The sequence below is a fragment of the Citrus sinensis genome, chromosome 1 (assembly GCF_022201045.2).
Source record: "Citrus sinensis cultivar Valencia sweet orange chromosome 1, DVS_A1.0, whole genome shotgun sequence".
Classification (NCBI taxonomy): Eukaryota; Viridiplantae; Streptophyta; class Magnoliopsida; order Sapindales; family Rutaceae; genus Citrus; species Citrus sinensis.
Window position 1 is genome coordinate 1,900,901 of NC_068556.1, and position 20,056 is coordinate 1,920,956.

Below are 20,056 nucleotides of genomic sequence, written 5' to 3' on the forward strand. Positions count from 1 at the left end.
AATAGCGAGGTCAGTGTGAGGTGATAATGACAATAGTGACCGTGGAGATGCACTTCGGTTCTTTCCGATTGGTCTTGCTGTAACTTTCATGTAGCATTAGGTAATATGAAAATCTCCAAGATTGAACTTGTTCAATTGCTCCAAGTTGGGCTGGGCATTTCCGAGTGGGGCGCTTCACGTTTCTCCTTCAATGCAAGATTTGATTATTTGTAAGAAATATTTCTGATGGGCCATTAAAATCAGTAGCTGTCAGTTCTTTTAAACCTTGGGCACTTTTTTTATTTTGAACTTTTTTTCTTCAACCCTTGGGCACATACTATAATACAATGAGCAAAGTAATAAATTATAAAAAAAAAGAACAGAATTGATATCACAATACGATGGTAGGCTATGAATAAAAATTACACTACCGTACTATGTAATTTTCTTTCCGCACTTCTAATTTTACATTATTTATGAAAATTGCAATAAAAGAAGAATCACACCAATATATCACTCCTTAACCTGAATTTGGCGTGCATGGAGTATCAGAAGCTAGAGCTTCTCTTCAACTGAAGAACCTTTGACTATAATCTCCATTTCTGGAACCTGTTTAGCTTTTTTCCTCTTGTACCATGAAGCACAAAGCAGAAACAATCCAAAATTAATGAAGCTTAATGCAGCTAAAAGCCCATAGAAACAATCAAGTCTCCCTTTGTTTATATTCTCTCCTACCCAACCATGTTTACCATTGCTTCCAGTTGCAGCCTTCACAATGGAAACTAAAAGGCTGCTGAAAAAGAACCCAAGTGAGAGTGTTGTGAGGAACAGACCGGTGCTCATTGTTTTCATTCCTTTAGGTGACTGAGTGATGAAGAAATCTAGCTGCCCAGTGTACATAAATCCTTCTCCAGAACCCACCAAGAAAAATTGTGGGATCAAATAGAAAACTGAGATGGGTAAAGTTGTTCCTGTTGTGCCATTAGCTTTCGCGACTGCCAGACGTTTCACCTCTACTACTGACGCTGATGCCATTCCTAATGCTGACAAGAAGAGGCCTATGGCTATCAATTGCAGATTGCTAAATCCTGTGTGACATATGAATGGATTAGTTTATGCAATGAATTGGTGTAAACTTTTACGAGGCTGCTGGAGAGCTGGCTCTCTTACCTGGTTTGCCTTTCCTCTTTTTCAAAAGTGGAATAATCAACCGATCATAAGCTCCGAGAGTGATCAGTATGGCTGCTACAAAGAAGACGGTGAGGGAAGCAGCTGGAATTTTGAAATTTCCTATGGATCTCTGCATGGTGGTAGCTTGTTCCACCGAGAATGTGATCATCTGTGCATATGTTGACCAAAATAGGATTGTTGTTGCCCAAATAGGAAGTAGTCTAATCACCATCTTCACCTCCTCGACCCTTGTGACCGGACAAAGCGTCCAAGGATTGCTGACGAAGGCACCATCTTCACTGTAATCAGTATTTGTCACAACCGACGCCTTGTCCAAGCAACTACAACATTGTCACAAAGGGAAAGAATTATGAGACAAGTATTTAGTTAAATGATATAATGTTAAAAAAAATATATTAAAGTTGAAAATTCTGCGTTATTTGCCAAGTGATTTGTATCTTGAAAAACTTCTGAATAGAAACATATTCTTGATAACAACTTAGCAATAGTAAGGAAACAAAAGATGACTGCAAAGTTCTAATAACAACGTATATATTACCGGAACTGATATGTGTGCTGGATTCTGGATTCCTCGGGGTAATCCTCGTATAAGGAGGCAGTACTGGAAGGTAATTCAACCTTCCTTTTCTTTCTGGCAGCCACAACAACCTGGCAAATGTGGACTATGGGACTGCCCGAGCATTTCTTGTATCTGTATCTTCGAGTTCCTGATAAAAATATCAGGATAGCCGTAAACATGCAGATGGAACATATTCCATAACCCCAGCTTCGACCAACTTCATCTTGAATGTAAACGAGCACTGTGACAGCCATCAAAGTCCCGGTACTAATGACAAAAAAGAACCTGCTAAAGAAGTAGGCCATTTGCGTCTTTTCCTTCTCATCCTTCTCATCAAACTGATCAGTTCCAAATCCTGAGACACTTGATTTTAGGCCACCAGTCCCCAATGCAATTAGATACAAGGAAATATAGAGAACTCCCATTTGAATTCCTGAAGCATGTTGGCATTTGGTTATATCAGTAGCATGGCAAGGAGGCGGGCGCAGCTGGGGCTGTTTGGTTGACATTGCTAACAAGCCAGTCCCCTAAAAACCAGCCATATTTGCAAGGAGCAAGATTAAATGAAAAATAAAATAAAATAAAATAAAAAGCTACTCGATCAACGGCAAGCTAGAACTATTTAATACTTACAAAAGTTTGGACTGTGGCAAATATTGCAATTGTTCTATATCGGCCTAGAAATGAGTCAGCAAGGAAGCCGCCTAGTAAGCATAGCAAAAAGGATGTGCCCATGAAGTCTGTGACTATATTGGCAGAAGTAGCACTTGGAAGATGCATCGTTCCACCCAAATATGTCACAAGGTTCACTGCAATTCCCATTGTTGAGAGCCTCTCGCATATTTCAATTCCTGGACAAGCTTTCAAGATTTAGTAATTGCAAATGATTTTGCATATGTATATAGACACTTGGTTTCTCATACCAGTTCAGAAAATGATTTTTCACATGCATAACCCACAGGCCAGAAAAGCGAGACCAAAGAAACCAAAAAAAAAATAAATAAATAAAAATAAGTATGCTGTCAAAATGATGCAGGAGCAGCTGCAGTCATTAATGCAGTCAGAGATGAATATTGTTGCGCGAGAGATAGTTAAGCGCAAGTGGAATAGACAACTACGGCCACAAAAACCATGAGATCAACAAAAAGATGACATAACCATGAGATCAACAAAAAGTTGACGCATGTTAATTGCAGCAATACTGTAACTTAACTTAGTTTATTTATCCTGGTGTAAATACAAAATGAAGTATAAATCTTATGTTATGTGCACCATTCAGGGATCCCAACTTTGTACGCAATAAATGTAAATGAAATCTAGATCATTCAACAGGAAATTTAAAAGTTAATTTTCTGATAAAAGATAAAGCTAGATGGCATAACAAAAGAGATGCAAATATGCCGTACCTAAGCTAAGAGCAGCAGGAACCCAACCGCCAGTTTTGGACCTATCCGCAGGAAACCCCTTATAATCTACTGCATCTGCAACAGTCCAACTCACCATCTCACCCTGGCAATCAACACATAGAATTGCAAGGCAACATTCTCTTTTGTCAAATGATCAACAAAGGGCTATGAAATAATTAAGTTATATTAGAAGCTAAAGAAATTGACAAACCATATCTCCAAAGTTGAGTAGGAAAATAGCTTTGAACCGCAGCTAAGAGGAAAGCTTAGCGAACTGAGCTGTCTTGAGACCCAAGTAGCTAGATTCTGATTTTATAGACAAAATTATGCAAGTGATTCCTCTTAACAGTGACCTCCGCTACCATTTTCTGATAAGCCCTCCTCTCGTTTGGCATTAATAAGGATTGGGTTTATCACATAGTAACATAGGATTTATAACCACTTGTATCAACTTCTTTTACTTTTTTATAATTTCTTTTTTTCTTCTTTTTCAGATATTTCAAAAAGAAAGTTAGGCTATTATTTTAGTTGATGAAGAATCATTGGAAAGGAAGGTAATATCTAAAGAGAAAAATCAAAAATAAAAAAAATAAAGTGAAAATCTCGAATAGTCATTAGGTCCAATTATGTTAGTATTGATTAAATCGGTTGTGAGAGCTGTGAGCCACAGATACCATTCATTTATTTAAGTGGCTTTGCAGCTTTTGTTACCCCACACAAGGCAAAAAACTACTTCGTTTCTTTTGTAACTTGTTTTGTTCTGTTATATGGACAAAAAGCTTTGTACTTTCTTTTTGCAGAGAGCATAATTGCATAACAGTGACCCATTCCTGTGTGGAGATTATTAAACAGCAATATAAGTCCAAGTTCTTTGACAAACGATTGGTTCATATAATTAGCCAAATTTTAACCGAAAATATAATGCTATGTGCAAGTGGTTCTTTGGCTTCTTCGACATCTCAACCATAACATTACTGCATATGCTGATCACTCAAATGCAAGGTCCTACACATTCAAATGAAAGTATCAGTTTGATCAAGTTCTAAACTCTTGTAATTTACATTCATGATTGTTAGATTGAAGAAGCTAAACTTAGTTTTCCAGTTGTGATATCATTAAAGTTTTGCAGTCGGGATATCATTAACTCCTCAAATGGATAGAGTACAAGTATAGTGAAGGTCACAAAGAGTGTGCTTGGGAGCCCAGATTATCTTGATTTGTGCCGTAAAAGTTGGTTTAGTATTTGAACTACTCATGGCTGCGCTTGTTTTTTGTTCAATTGGTAAAATCTTTTGTGGCGGTACATGAGGTCTGAGGTTAGGTGGAGCTCGCAGTGTGGACCAGTTGATGTGAATAGAGAAGATGATGATTTATCTATTACCTGCAGTTTGTGCAGAAGGGTTGCTGTAACATATACATGTTGAAATTAGCATACTGTTGAATATTCTAGAAGGGAACAAAAAGTGTATTCATACTAAGAAGAGTTTAGTAGCTAAAGAAGAAGCACTGTGCATGTGATTGCGTAGTAATAAATAAAGAATGTCATATGCATGCATGCGTAAAAGGATCTGAATTTAAGGGAGACCAAGAAACTTGTATTATTGTTGGCCTAGCAATATTCGTAATAAACAAGTCCAGTGACTTGAGCAATTTAAAGTGGTAGGCCAGTTTGCTAACGTGAAGAGTTGATTCAAAGAGCACAGCAAATCCAAGCACTACAGTAATGCACCAACCACTACAGAAATGCGAATGCGCTGCAAGAATTTGTTTTCTTGACACTGCGGTGCATCGGAACTTTCCCATTTGGTTACATAATTCTGCAGCTCATGTGCTAATTATGTGTGTGATTATAGCTTGTGAAACGTGCCACAACTTGGGAGCTCCAAATGAGTAAAAAGAAATGGAGGAAAGTATTAGGTACATCTACAGCGCAACGAGTTTAGTACAAATATTTCATGCTAGTGTATTAAATTTTCATTGATAACTAAATTTTCTATTCTATAGTAACTTATGGCTTCAAAGCTGTAAACACGACAATATCAAATGAAACCTAATTTTCAGCTAGGGGTCTTAAGAGTGTTCAATTTCATAACCTTACAACGTTCTAGAGAACGGTTTGGCAGTACAGCTGAGGTGATGTAAGCCAAGTTATGGTGTCTAGTCGGTTAGGCATTGACACACATTGAGAGAAAAGTACAATATCTTCAGCAGCCAGGTAGCGAATGTCATTATCAGCTAATCAGCTGAAAAGCCTGAAATGGACAACAAAGCTTAAAAAATTGTCTGCTCCTTTATTAAACCTGTATTACACGGCACGTTACATGTCTCAGATAATTTAGTATGGACAATGCGTGTCTCGATGAGATTACAGGTCGAAGAAGGTTTTAGTACACAAACAGATGTGATTGATTGATTGATCGATCGTATACCATGAAATATAAGCTTTAGTTATCGAGAAAAGATTCGTGTATATTTGGTAAAACTATTAGGAAATTTTGGAGTTATAATAATTGTAACATATATGAACTATATAAAATTATAAAATTTATAATTTATGTAGTTCACGTAAAAAATATATGTTACAATTATTGTAACTTAACATTTGTCAAACTATTAAAGTAAAAGTCAGTTGAGGTTTTTTTTTTTTTTTTTTGACTGACAGCTATAAGTGTTTACCAAATAAAACAATTGCTGAAAAGTTATTGACAGACGGTAACCTAACTCAACTATGTATTCATAATCTATTATCAACTCTGATACGATATAGCCACATCTTCTAATTTATTTATCTCTATTTTTACTTATAAAAAGAAACAGTAGTAGCAATGGTAATTGGTGGACATGGTAAAAAAGTTCAAAGAAGAAGAAATCATTGTCACTCAAAAAAAAAAAAAGTAATCTTTGACTACAAAATTGGGATCAGCTCTTACTATTGTCTTGTTGAATGCTTGACGGTCTACATGATAAAAGCAAGTAAGCAAAACAGTAATAGAACTTAATAATTCATCACTAAAATGTCACAGCATTAGCAAATTCTACAATTAAGATTCAGCATCTTTCTTAATCATACCCCACAAGATTACGATGAGACTCTCGCGTCATTGTCCAAGGTGGGTGCTGCTAGTTGACAAGAGTGGGCACAATAGAATATTCTGAACGGTGGATATGAAATCTTAGTTCACCTGTAATGGTGTTTGTAAATAATGCAAAAGTTTATTTGGTATGATAAGGTTACGAGATATGATGACCATTAAACTATAATCTAATACTCAGCTAATGCATCGGCACAAGTTGCTGCATTGCTACTTGAAACGCAAAAGTGATTAAGATCAAGCTCGGGCTTCAAGTTGAAGCTTTCAGATTTAACAGGTAAATGCAGGGGAGAGTTTTCCAATCAGCAGCTGCTGGATGAAAACGGTGGTCGATAATTGCATAACTTTCCAGCTGGCCACTGTCACCTAATCGAGTCAAAATAACTGCACATGCTTTGCCTGTAGTTTGCTTTTGACATAGAGCACGTGGCACAGTACTGTGAGGATAGAGTTTTTGGGTAATCGACATCACCAGAATGTTCCATTCTAAATATACATTCTACTAGGACCAATCTTAACTCCCTTTCGCAAAGCTCATTTGCAGAACCTGGAGAGAGTTAAACAGTATTTAGCCAGCCAGCTTATAAGCAGTGTAGGTATATGTCAAAAGAGCCATAATGATCAACTACCGTACGGTCAGATTAATCATGGACCTTTTCAGGTGTTTTCAATCATGAACCTTTGATTCTAGCAAGATTTTACGCGAAGTTACAGTCAAGGTTAAACGATATCTATTTATTGTACCTATCCAAAATAGAAATTGCTGCACATAATGAAAATTTGACAAGTTCCAGTTCTCCAGGTCCACATCAGAAATGTAGTGAACTCTGTCCAGTTTCATGATTATTTCCAGATCATATATCCACTAAATGTGAATAAAAAATTGTTTCAGATTTATTGGTTTGTAAAAATGGACAAACATAACTGTTGATGTGTACATTCTGTTTCCAATTAAACCGCGCTTAACCGTAAAGCACCATTTGGGTGGACTTTAAGCACTACCCATAACAATTAACAAGCCATTTTAGAATGAAGAATTTTGAGCCTCGATCTTTGATGATTTTCAGATGATCTCTTGTGCACCATATTTTCTCGAATATCTAGCTCAATTGGAAACGGGGGAAAAAATTCAAACAAAATGGTCTAAATTCCTGCCCTAACCAAAATATTGTGCCAGGTATGTTTTCCGGTGAATGATCGTCGCATTAGAGAACCCTCTGTAACTTTCATGCAATTCTCTACCTAGGTCAGACAACTATGGCTTCAATAAATATAACAATAGTCCTGACTTTGAAATTAGTGTCACCAGAAATCTCTGCATGAACATGACCCGTCCTTGAAATGGTGAAAGCGGTGCCGGTCTCTCACAACTATTTCTCGATTATAGATCTTAGAGATGAATTTAGTAGCAGAGTGACAGTCGTTACAAACTCGCAAATTCTTCACAATTCTTATAGGAGTTCCAGGGGGTGTCTTCAAAAGGGCAAAAGCAATTGCCAGCTTTTCGCTATGCTTATTTAAAGCATCTTCCTTATCTTCTTCATTTATGTCCAACAACACCTCTGATGTAGTGGGAACATATCCAGCCTTCTTCATCTTTCTTCCCATTTCATCAAGCATTTCATATATTTCTTTCGATTGATGATGTGACTTATCTCCACACACAAATTCATAGATTTCATTATCTAATTCAATCAGAGTGCTCCCTGGTATCTTCTTCATCCCTCTTTTATCCATCACCTCTCTTATCTTGGTTTTCTTCTCCCAACGTAACAATTTCGCATATATGTGGGAAAGCAGTACATAGTTGGACTCATGCATAGGTTCGTTTCCAATTAGCCGTTTGGTAATGCTCTCTGCAAGCTTGAGTTCACCACGGGCACAACAAGCACTAATCAGTGTTCGCCAAATAATAGGGTTTGCCTCAATGGGCATCTTTTGAATAAACTCGTGTGCCTCTTTCACCCGTCCAGACCTGCATAACATGTCCACCATGCATCCATAGTGTTCAATTTTAGGTATAATGCCAAAATCATTTTTCATTGAATCGAAATATTCTCTGCCTTTGTCAACTAACCCACAATGACTACAAGCAGAGAGCAATCCTACAAAGGCAACATCATCAGGTGGCACTCCAGCTTCTAACATTTCCTCAAACAAAGCCACAGCCTCTAAACCACGACCGTGCATTGCCAGACCAGCAATCACAGAAGTCCATGAAACAATAGTTATCCCATTCATGCTTCTGAACAGCTTCAAAGCTTTATCAATATCACCACACTTAGCAAACATGTCAATTAAAGCATTACACAGCCCCACACTTCTATTAACCATCTGTTTCTCAATAAAAGACTCAACCCACTTGCCAACCTCAAGTGCTCCCAAGTCGGTGCAAGCAGACAAAACCGTAACCATAGTAATCTCGTCTGGACAAACACCAGAAATCTGCATTTGCCTAAACAAATCTATAGCATCAGTAGACAAACCTAAACGCGCATACCCACCAATCATCGCACTCCATGAAACAGAGTCCCGTTCAGACATTTCATCGAACACCTTACGACCCAACTCAATCCCTCCTTCACAACTTCCATACATGTGAACCAAAGTGTTTTGCACATGAATATCATCACCAAACTGGAACTTTAACACAGCACCATGTACAGACTTGCCCAGATTCAAGTCACCAATGCCAGCACAGGCCTTAAGAACAAATGGGTAAGTGAATTTATTGGGCGAAACTCCATATTCAAGCATCAGATTGTAACACTCAATAGAATTAGTCTTCAAATTATTAATCTGAGCATAAGCTCTTATTATAGTATTGAATAGGAACGTATCATAGAGAAGGGTATCGGATTCCGGTGAAAATATAACAGAGGTAGCATAATCTATAGCATTGAGATCGGAGGAGGTAGCAGTGAACTTGGTCAGAACTAGTGGGTTGTTTAGGAGACCCAATTTGAGAATGCGGCTGTGGATTTGGGCGAGTTTAGGGAGGCTGTTGCAGGATTGGAGGAGTGCTAAGCAGCTTTGCTCTGCTGCTCTATCGTGAATTGGGATTTTGCACTGTAGCCTGGATTTTGCTTTCAGAGCGATATTCATTTACAGGTTTTAGCGCCTCTAAGTTCAAACTCAGTACTCTCACAACTTATCAGTCATTATTGGCGTACAGGAGAAGAGTTAACGACCACGCTCGGTTGTTAAACCTCTTTCCCGTCAATTTTTATTTATTTAATTTTGAAATCAATACTTAGAAAACTTAGCTAGGCAATTATCAAACTCATCCTTGTAGGTTTATAAGTTATAAAAAGGCACTCGAATTTATCACTTATAACACATAAACCATCTTGTTGTTTAAATAAAACTCACCCGACACATCGTAAAATCAGTACTTTAATATGAAGGTCTAATCGACAAGTCGTATAATCTACAGAATTAGTATAATAAAATAATTTTGTCGTATAATTTTAACATCGGCATAAAGGTATAATTAGTTTTGTCATAAAAACATAATATAGCTATAAAATATTTATGATAACAATGCATTGTAATATCAATCATATTTTTCTAGATATATTAATAAAGAAATTACTGTTAAAAAAAGAAATTACATAAGCAAAATTATTTTTTCTTTACCAAAATGAAATAAATAATAGTAATAACATATTACCTCAGCACTCTTTAAGTTATCAATGGTTTCTCAAGAACATAATTTGTTCATTTGTGTCAAATTCTTAAGACTAACAGTACTAAAATAATTGGAATGCCTTTTATTTATTATTAGGCGTCATCTTGTTAGAAGAAGCGAAAACCTTACAGTAGATTAATAAAATAAGAAGGTGAGGAACTCGGATATTATGAATCATAACAGATGAGTTCATGTCATCCAATCCAACAGTCAATTGCGTATCCACGTCAACAAATACCTCCAACTTTCCCGCCTGCCCGTTCCTGAAACGGCCACGTCACTCGAAGCTACCTACGACTACGAGCTCGACTCGTCTCCCCCTGTAATTAAAGTACAAGTTATGCAACAGCCCGAATGAGAAAATTCAATCACATTCGCAGAGAAAATTAGGGGGAAAAAAAAATAGAGAAATGAAAATGAAAAAAATAACTTCAATTGCTTCGCTTCTCCATCTACGGTTTACGAGACAAACAGGAATTCACAGTAACAAGTTTTGCGTAAATGCGGTTCGCTTTTACTTTCCTCCTTCATCCACAAAGCCTCCAGGTAAGGTATCTCCTCTCACTAATAATTACGTTAACCATTGATTGAAAATTCAGATTTTGCGTTTGTACGCTTGATAGCGTTACGATTTTGAAATGAGTGAAACTGATTAGGTGTCAGTAGTTTAGTTTTTATTGGAGGAAATTTGATTATGGAATTGAATGAAATTTCTTGATCAATGGAAATTTCATCAAACAGCAAACATGAGATTGCTTTTTAAAATTCTATGTTTTGTGTTACATATGGTGTAAAAGCATAAAAATCTCTTTCCTTCAGGACCGTTGATGCAGTACAGGAAATTGATTGAGCAAGGGAAGTTGCAGCATGATCCTAACCAGGAAAAGGTTGCATTGGCATTAGAAAATGTGCTTGGGAGATTGGAACAGTATGAAAAAGATATGGAGGAATATCATGTACAGTCTGATTATGCAGTATGAATTTGAGTTGGTGTTCTAGTGATTGGTCATGTGCATCATCTCCTTTTTTCTTTTTTTTTTTTGGCAGGTGAACTTAGCCAATTGGGAGAAGAATCGTGAGAATGAGAGGCGCAGTCTATTGATAAGGGAAGCTGAGTCAAAGCAGCAAGGGGACTTGTGGACATCAGTAAACAAGCATCGAAACACACTTATAGAGAGATGGATGTTTCGGTGAGGCATGATATTTGTCCCATATCCTGAATATGACCATGTTTTAGACTAAGTGTTTGCATTTATTCATGATAACTATAGCGTTTCTTTGTTCTTTTCACCTAGCACTTAACTAATTTTTGGGTACATATCACGTTATTTACTGGTGATGATTATAGCAGCACCAAAGAAATTTATCATAAGAACAGTTTTGTTGATGGCTTTGTTCTTGGATAACGTAATAGTTGTCTTTTGACGCAGGAAAAATCCTGAAAATGTAGAACCAGGTGTGGGTAGATGGGTTTCATACCTTAATCGAGAAAGGAAGTTGGATTCACTTGTTGGTCGCTGTCCCACTGCTCCTCCAGCTCCAAAAGGACTTTATTTATATGGCAATGTTGGAAGCGGTGTGTTACTAGATCTAATTTATGCGTATCTTTTAAGCTTTTAATTATTCATCCATCTGTAGCAGTTAGTTGGTTCCCCATCCATTTACATCCTACCATATCATGGAATTTCTATCACTTTTTGGGTAACTTAGGTCATAGTTGTGGTGTTTCGTTGCTTTTGAACTTCTTTGTTGGTATCTTAGGATTTGTGTGCTCATAAGAATACAATGAACTATTGAATTGTTTTATACAGGGAAGACTATGCTTATGGATATGTTTTATGGTGCCACTGAAGGAATTGTTAAGCATCGACAGAGGTTTCATTTTCATGAGGTGAGCTTTTGTTTTGGTGTTATGCTGATGACTTGACAACTCTTTGCGATCACATCTGTGTATTTAAATTACACGTACAAATATATAGAGAGCAAGGAAGAGAACTTCGAACCCCTGTTTATGATTCCCTTTCCTACGGAGACTTGAGTACATCTCAGGCTTTTGCTGTATGTGCTTTTAGTTTGCACTTGCTTCCACTTTATGAAATATATGTTTTTGCAGGCTATGTTGAAAATTAATGAACACATGCATAGGTTATGGAAAAATCAAGTGGCGGAAAAATCTTTGCGGTCAAGTATATCTGGTTGGATCACCAATCTTCCCTTTGATTCCAAAGTTATGGAATGGGTAGCTGCAGAAGAAAAATATAAGCAAGAAGTACAGATGAAAAACATTCTTCCTGCTGTAGCAGATAAGTTTCTTGTAGACCAACATGCAGATCAAAGAGGGGCCAGCATTCTTTGCTTTGATGAGATACAGGTAAGATGACTCTTGGTGCTCATCTGCTTTACTATAAAACATAAGTTTAGTCCTAGGATATCATATTCTGACAATTTATTTTTCAACCATCAAAATGATTTGGGCATGCATTCGAAGGAGGTCCAATAAAATTCTTACAATTTGTGTAATCAGCTTTTCGTACTATCCAGTACTAAAACCAGTGGAAAATAGTATGATTTTGTTATGGAAAGCAAGAGGCATTGGGAATTCTTGTTTTAGAAAATTGGGAAATGGGAAAGGATTAATAAGTGGAAAATAATATCCCATAAAGTTATACACTATTTTCCTTGTATTCAGACAGAAGACATGAGTTTTTTATCATATGTGATATTACCAATCAGAGAAAGACTAAAATGTGTATGGGGCCAAGAAGTTTGCTGCACCTTGTTCCATTTTAATTTTATGTTCCCCACCTCTACCCCTGAATCTCTGTAGTTTCCCTTTCTGTGGTACAACAATTGTTCTTCTTCGTATGCTAGACCCCATTGCTCAAAAATTGGCTCATTGAATTTGCAACTATTGTAATACCAAAGTTTTTGGTTTCTGTTACAGACTGTTGATGTATTTGCTATTGTGGCCTTGTCTGGAATTGTGAGCAGATTATTGAGTACTGGAACTGTTCTTGTGGCCACCAGTAACCGAGCACCATGGGATTTAAATCAGGTTCTTTTTAGTTGATATCTTCTTCTTGATGAAAATTTCTAATTTTCTCCCTTCCTAGATTCCTTCTAACTTGCATCTTTCTGGGTAAGGGCTGGTGGCACTTGTGGCCAATTATCATCTTTGGGGACATCCCTGGAGGGTATTGTAGAATCACCTAGTTATTTGCAGATATTTCTAAATTTATTTACATAGTTGCAGATGAACATCCCACGAATCAATTGAAAATGGTTTGGTTTTTATTATTGTTCCTTATGCAGGATGGCATGCAGCGGGAGATATTTCAAAAGCTTGTTGCAAAATTGGAGAAGCACTGTGAGATAATTCCAATTGGAAGTGAGGTTGATTATCGACGGCTTATCGCACAGAGATCTATAGACCAGGTGACATGTTACTTTGCTTTGTTGCTTCTGAGCTGTTTTCTTCATTCTGCTCATGCAATTTCTGCCAACTTCATTTGAAAACCTTTTCTTGAGTGGCAAATATTCATATACATCTCTTATCCGTTGTCCTTATCATTTTATTATATGTATTCCTTGTTTAATTGTTGGATCAATCACACTTGAACCTATATGTGTTTGTGCATATGTATGTAGTGGTTGAAATTGTATTTGCATGCGCATGCAGGTTCACTATTTCTGGCCCCTGGATGATAATGCTGTGAGGCAGCTTGAGGCAATGTGGTGTCAGGTGACAAATCATTTTGGAGGGAAAATCATATCCAGTACCATCCCTGTAATGTTTGGGAGGTAATTTCCAAATTTAATCATTCAAATAAAATATGTCTTCTTTTTGCAAATTAAAAGAATACTTTTTTACCAAATTAGAACACTGGAAGTTCCTCAAAGCTGTAATGGAGTGGCACGCTTCACATTTGAGTATCTATGTGGTCGTCCGGTATTGCGCTTGCCCTTTCTGTATAAATATTCCACTTTTATCCAATCTTTTCCTTTTTTTGAAAAAAATATTTATAAATTTAATTGTTGCCTCTTTCTATGCATTTTTGTGCATGAATGTGCATCCTTATTGCATCACTTCAAAAAATCTGAAGCTCCTGGTTCTTATTCTCTCCATGTTTTAAGAAACTTATGATTACTATACTTACTTTCTTTATCCAGTCATTTGTAGATGTTATTGATGTATCAGTACTCCAAACTAGAATAATCAAAGGACAAGAATTTAGAGAAATAAAATTGAAGATAAAAATAATAAATCACTGGTTGAAAAAAAAAAAAAAGTGAAAATAAAAGGATACTAGACAAAGTGAGTTTGGTTGATCTTGTGAATGAGAAAGATAATGCTGATCCATATCTGTTAGAATTCCTGATGGGAAACTAGCATCTTGCCATACAGCATTCCCTCGAAACTGGGACTGGCCTGATGGGCTCCAGAAAAGACAATTGAAATTTTGACAAGGTTCTCTTGATTATGTCTGGATACCTAAATGAACTATGATCTAATAAAATCTCACCATTGTTTATGGAGTTGTTTTAGTTATCAAAATTTGTCTTTCTCTTCCATCATAAACTTCATAAAATGGCTATATAATTAAATTTGGGATCGTTTTCTGGATCTTGCAGTTGCTTGCACTCCTTTTCTTTGAAACATGGACATTCTGTGTCACTTTGTCTCAAATGTCTGCAGGTTGGTGCAGCTGACTATATTGCCGTAGCACATAATTATCACACTGTATTCATCACTAACATCCCAGTAATGAGTATGCGAATTCGTGACAAGGTACATTTTGCTACATTTCTAATTCTTGCAGGGGGGGGGCGCTGGAAACTGAAATTTCATTGAACTAGTTTCTTGTTCTTGAAGAACTCATGTGCACAATCGATGTGATTGCACTATAAAAACATTGTTTTGTTGATTGGAGTTGAGGGAAAAACAAGAGACTTAGAAAGTCTTAAGACTCATTCTTTATGCAAGATAATGTCAGTCCTCTTAGAAACTCATCTACTTTAAGAGTCTTCATGTGCTGCTGTACCTCATGAGCATCATAAAATATATACTTAACTATACTCCAGAACTAGTTGGTTGGGGCTACCATTGGTATAGGTATTGGCATTTGGTTCCTTAACAAGCAGCCAGCTATTTTTAATCCCTGATAACTTTATTTTTAAATTTCAATGCTGACTGACTATGGGTACACTACTGTTGAATTTTTAATCCCACTCATTTCAATTTGCTTCACTTTTCAGGCACGTAGGTTTATCACCCTCATTGATGAGCTATACAACCACCATTGCTGCCTATTCTGCTCAGCAGCTTCTTCAATTGATGATTTATTTCAAGGAACTGAAGAGGGTACACTTTTTGATTTGGAAAGGTAAGTACTTATGATTCCTCGAGAATGTTGATACTAGGAGATCTTAATATTCCAAACTTGTTCTTGAATCTGCTGATGGCTTCATTTCTAAGCCAGTCTCCCAATTATTAATTTCATATAGTAATTGCGGCTCAAGCCCTTGGGTGGTTGCCAAAAAGAGAAAAAGCAAAAAAAAAAAAAAAAAAAAGGTGAATAAGCATTTTTGTGGAAGTTTTCCTGGAGCTGCAATCATAAGAAACCTTGTTCATAAGTTGCTTTAAAATGAATTCTTTTTTATTTTTTCTTTTTTATAAACTTATATCTTCAATAGAATAGCCCTGGCTATAATCTAGTAATCTCTATGTGACCTCGGAGCTCAAAATGAAGGAATTCGATTGTATGACTGACTGACAGTTTAGCAATGTTTAAAATTTATTTTCACTTTTCTAGAACTGCATTCAGAACATCTCAATCAAGCATTTGCTTAACTAGGGGCCCTGCCCATTTTTCATCATTGACAATCTTTTGATCTTGACTTTGTATTTGTATGACTGACATGGGCTTTGTCTGTACCAGTGTTCAATTCGAAACAGAGATAGAAGGTGGGAAACTTCGTCGGGATGTTCTAGCAGAAGGCTCAGTGAGTTCAGGGGGCGCACCAGCTGGTATTGTTTCCATGCTATCTGGCCAAGAAGAATTGTTTGCCTTCCGTCGAGCGGTGAGCGGGATTTTTCTTTCTTCGATCACTCAAATTGATTGTCAGGGCTCTCCCTTCTTCTCTTTTATATTTAAATTAAAAATAAATGAATAAATAAAAGGAAAACAAAAAACAAAAAAGTTTCCATATTTAAGCTGATATTGAAGATTTGGCTTTCTATGACTTGAACAATGTTATGTGGCTTGCTTGGCCAGTGATTTTTGAAGTAAGCGTAAATAAATATTGTTCTTGATCAGTGGTTTGTGACTGTCTCTACACTAGTGGTGGATATTAATGATGGCTACGTCAACATAAGTTCTGTTTGGTATTAAGGTAGCCACAGGTGTGAAATAGAAGCTCTAGTTATGAAATAAAAGTTGAATGTTTGGAAATAACACTTTTACAGTTAAAATTTTTGAGATATTGTAAGGATAGTATATGTTTTTCATCAAACTGTACATTCATCTTAACTCCTTAACTATAGTTGCAAGTGTCTACCAAACACTAAAAGCCACAGCTGCTAGTCAGCAATACCAAATGGAATTTTTTCTCTGCTCTTGTTTTGTTTACTGGGTTTTTGCTCACAATCGATATTAAATAAGACAACAAATTGCTACTGTTAAGACTTGTCTTAAATACTGAACCCTTTTGGATCAAGTAGTTCCTCTAATAGTTACATGTATTCTGCTAAGAGAAAGGCTATCTATGCAGGTCTCTCGCTTGATCGAAATGCAGACACCTTTATACCTTGAAGGAGTTCATTCTCTTCATCCTTATTTCCGGAACAGCACCAAGAATATGTAGATTATCTAACTTGTTGAGAGAAACAAAACCATTTGATCTACAGGGTTTCTTTCAACATTGGGTATATAAGAATGCATATTCTTTTTCTATCATCTTCTATTCATTAGATTATGTTGAGATTAAAATAAATCAATTTTACATTCTTAATGGGTATCTATGCTGAAATTGTCTTTGTGAGATCTGATAACACGAATAAAAATGCATTGATTCATTTCTCACCAACATGACTATATTGCCTTATGAAGCATCTCTCCACTTTAGTTTTGTTTATACTGGCTCTAGATTAAACTATGCATATTCTTGGAAGATCATGTGTGCAAGTGACAAACAGATCTTTTTGCATGTGTGTGAATCACATGTAGTTGGAGCTGAGATCATGACCATCCTTGCTGAAGAGGTTCGGAGGCTTACGGCTTCCAAATGAGGTCAGTGTGATGAGATCAGTGTGATCGTCCTAGGCCTAGAATTTGGATTTAAGCAGTTGAAAAATATTAGTTGATTTTTTCTTTTCCCTTAGAAAGTTCTTTACAATGTGGGAATCTACCTTTTTTTTTTTTTTAACATTTTGGTCTAAAGTGCTAAACCAACTAATAAAAGCAGATCTGGGTCTCTCTCACAAGAATATGATCCCTGGATTATACGAGCAGAAAACCCTTTGGGATAAATATTCTGCCACTAATTATATGATAAGATTTACTTATAGTTAACTGATTGTTTAATCGCTTACCCATGGTACAATGTCAGGTGTCGTTTTTTGAGTTGATTCATTCCTGGCCAATTCTAAGATCCCTATATTTGTCACTCAGCGCATAATAATATGTAAAGCCATTAAGTAAAGCGTTCGTGTGCGGCTGCACTGGTGGGATGCAACAATGATTACATTGTGGCTGCTGGAAGACTTCGAAGGTGTGCTGTAATGTATGAATGGCAGAAATCTTCACGAGGATAGGAGTCATAGGGATTTTTCATTTTGAGAGGGTACGCGGGATAATTTTTTTATTTTTTTATTTTTAAGAGGGGACAATGATAATTTTTTATTTAATTTCTTATTTATGGAAGGGACATGGATAAACTGAAATTCTCATTCCCTCTTCATTTTCCCAATTTTCCTTTTTTATTTTTTTTAAAATTATTAGTGAATAAATAATAAAATTTAAATTATAAACTATTAAATATTAGTGTAAATAACCAATTTAAAAATATTTGTTGAAATAATATAAATATTCGTTTGTACAAAGACTTAACACAACCACAAGCTCGTAAACCCACGATCCATAAATCAAATCCTAAGCTATTTTTTTACATTCTCACTCATCTTTTCTAAATTATTCACACTACATCTAGTGCCTAAGTAGTTCTTATTTTATCATAGCCTAATAGCAATGCGCATCATCTGTGGCCAAGCAGCTCAGCTCGTTGTGTCATCAGTTAGCAGTTGGGCTCGGGGCATTTGTTGTGCCATAATTGGTGGCCAAGTGGCTCATGGACAGTACTTGCGTCAGTATTATATAAAAAATCACATTATTTGAATTTTGTTTTGAAAAGTATTATTTATATATTATATATATCAAAAGTTTGATGGAGTAAAAATGAAATAAGACTCATTCATAAACATTCTCATTTTATTTTATACATTTTTAGGTTAATATGATTATATTAAGTTGGAAAACTAAAAACATATCAGTTATTCGGAGATTCAGGACCCCTCGAAAATCCCTTGTTATTATTTAGGAATCCTTATCCCCTCTTCTCAAGGCTCAAATATTCAGAAATTCAGGACCCCTTGAAAATCCCTTGTTATTATTTAAGGATCCTCATCCCCTCTCCTCAAAGCTCAAACAATTTTGACGGGAACGAGAACATATGTAGAATATCAGGAATGGATGCGGCGATGTTAGTCCGCTCCCTTCCCTTCCCTATTGCATCCTTACTATAATGTAGTTAGAGCATCTCTTAAAAGTTCTTCAAATAAGATTTTATTGCTTATTTAAAGAGTCATGTCAGTATTTAAAGTTTCAAAAAATATTCTAATTAAAAATCTTTAAATAAGAAATGATTATCTCTCTTCAAATTTGTAGAATTGCTTTCTCCCTCATCAATTTATATTTTATTATTTTTTATTGGAGAGAGAGAGAGAGAGGAGAGAGAGATAAATGCTTTAATTACCATTTATTTTTCTTTTGAAAAAATATTTATTTGATTAAAGTAATATTAATTTATTTATATTTGAAGAGCCTTTTGAAGAATAACATATTTTTTCACTCTCTTTTGTTGCCACATAAGTAAGCAAATATATATTTGAAAGTAAAATTAATAGAGACTTTTGGAGATGCTCTTAGATGTCAACATTTTAGAAATGTGCATTTGAGCTGCTTTTTGGTAATGAATTTCATTTATTTGGATGAAGAAAAGTAAGGGTTTAGGACCCGTTTGAGATTATTTTTGAGAGGCTTAAAAGTGATTTTGAAAATCTAAAAGCTAATTTTAGTGTTTGATAAAAAATCATCAAAATCACTTTTGTCAAAATCAACCCCTCCTACAGCTGATTTTGAAAAGCAGAGAGGTAGTAACTTTTAGATATGATTTTGAAAATTAATTTTATTCTTTAATACAATTTCATAAACATCTTTAAAATTATTATCTAAACCCAAAATTAGCCTTATTAAAATTGGAAACAAAATCAATATTTTAATAAATTTTTATAATAATTCATCAATATAAATTTATTAATATCAATTTGTTGGTCAAATTATTATTAAATTTGTTTTACTATATTATAAATTTAATTATCAATTGTTTTAAGATAAAAAATAAAATCAATATATTATAAATTTTTATTTTTGGTAAAAATTATTATAATATACAATTAAAAATATTATATGTACATGTTTTTATATGTATAAGTAAATTTTATCCTACATTATGTATATTTTAGTCATTTATTTTCTTTTAGCAGTTTAACAGTAAAATTTATCAAACGTGCATAACTGTTTTCAAAACCCACAGTACTTTTGAAAACAAAATTTACCAAACACTTAACTGATTTTCTTCACAACTGATTATTTTTACAGCACAACTAATAACAATTATTTTAGAAGTTATAACATTCCCAAATTGGTCTTTAATGTACTGTAATGCTCACGGTGATCAATATTCTATTATGTATCTCAAAATCCATGTACAATAATGCTTTGGTTTTCATTTAAATTGGCAAAATTCACCAATGGTAAGAGATTTTGATATCTACTTTTAAAATAATGATTGTATTTAATTA

General features: G+C 35.4%; 3 protein-coding genes across 16 annotated transcripts in view; 1 reads left to right on the top strand and 2 right to left on the bottom strand.

Annotated features, from left to right (window-relative positions):
* Positions 1-317: 317 nt before the first annotated feature.
* Positions 318-3,677, bottom strand: LOC102617586 (protein NRT1/ PTR FAMILY 6.2-like). 2 transcript variants are annotated; one of them, XM_006483285.4, is made up of 6 exons: positions 3,347-3,677; positions 3,136-3,238; positions 2,363-2,580; positions 1,709-2,256; positions 1,150-1,490; positions 318-1,067 (listed from the first exon to the last, which is right to left on the bottom strand). In XM_006483285.4, exons 1-6 carry the CDS (start codon positions 3,347-3,349, stop codon positions 535-537), a joined length of 1,746 nt encoding a protein of 581 aa, XP_006483348.2. In that variant the 5' UTR covers positions 3,350-3,677; the 3' UTR covers positions 318-534. The 2 variants fall into 2 exon arrangements, with proteins under 2 accessions (XP_006483348.2, XP_006483349.2); XM_006483286.4 differs by lacking the exons at positions 3,136-3,238; positions 3,347-3,677 and adding an exon at positions 2,653-2,815.
* A 3,422-nt stretch (positions 3,678-7,099) lies between these two features.
* Positions 7,100-9,454, bottom strand: LOC102617106 (pentatricopeptide repeat-containing protein At4g21065-like). The gene has a single exon (XM_006483283.4). It carries the CDS (start codon positions 9,330-9,332, stop codon positions 7,530-7,532), a length of 1,803 nt encoding a protein of 600 aa, XP_006483346.2. The 5' UTR covers positions 9,333-9,454; the 3' UTR covers positions 7,100-7,529.
* A 569-nt stretch (positions 9,455-10,023) lies between these two features.
* The window catches only part of LOC102616217 (uncharacterized), a 75,561-nt gene continuing 65,528 nt past the window's right edge, over positions 10,024-20,056 (top strand). For 2 of the 13 annotated variants that reach the window (XR_008055611.1, XR_008055614.1), the window contains exons 1-15: positions 10,031-10,464; positions 10,738-10,874; positions 10,966-11,108; positions 11,349-11,494; positions 11,730-11,809; positions 12,032-12,289; positions 12,863-12,973; positions 13,231-13,353; positions 13,598-13,719; positions 13,798-13,867; positions 14,615-14,707; positions 15,175-15,302; positions 15,858-15,999; positions 16,690-16,843; positions 17,145-17,207. Coding sequence is in view for 7 of the 13 variants with exons in the window: in XM_052443060.1 (XP_052299020.1) it covers positions 10,329-10,464; positions 10,738-10,874; positions 10,966-11,108; positions 11,349-11,494; positions 11,730-11,809; positions 12,032-12,289; positions 12,863-12,973; positions 13,231-13,353; positions 13,598-13,719; positions 13,798-13,867; positions 14,615-14,707; positions 15,175-15,302; positions 15,858-15,999; positions 16,690-16,782 (1,782 nt within the window). In the remaining 6 variants the exon portion in view is untranslated. Of the gene's footprint in view, positions 10,470-10,737; positions 10,875-10,965; positions 11,109-11,348; positions 11,495-11,729; positions 11,810-12,031; positions 12,290-12,862; positions 12,974-13,230; positions 13,354-13,597; positions 13,720-13,797; positions 13,868-14,614; positions 14,708-15,174; positions 15,303-15,857; positions 16,000-16,689; positions 17,005-17,144; positions 17,208-17,526; positions 17,861-20,056 lie in introns of those variants that run through there. The other 11 variants (XM_052443075.1, XM_052443061.1, XR_008055606.1 and 8 more) reach the window with 10 other exon arrangements.

Coding starts and splice junctions, on each gene's coding strand:
- LOC102617586 (XM_006483285.4), bottom strand. Junction 1,491..1,708: donor CAGCACACATATCAGTTCCG/GTAATATATACG, acceptor ACAATGTTGTAG/TTGCTTGGACAAGGCGTCGG. Junction 1,068..1,149: donor AAAGAGGAAAGGCAAACCAG/GTAAGAGAGCCA, acceptor TATGTCACACAG/GATTTAGCAATCTGCAATTG.
- LOC102617106 (XM_006483283.4), bottom strand. CDS start 9,332: ATGAATATCGCTCTGAAAGCAAAATCCAGGCTACAGTGCAAAATCCCA.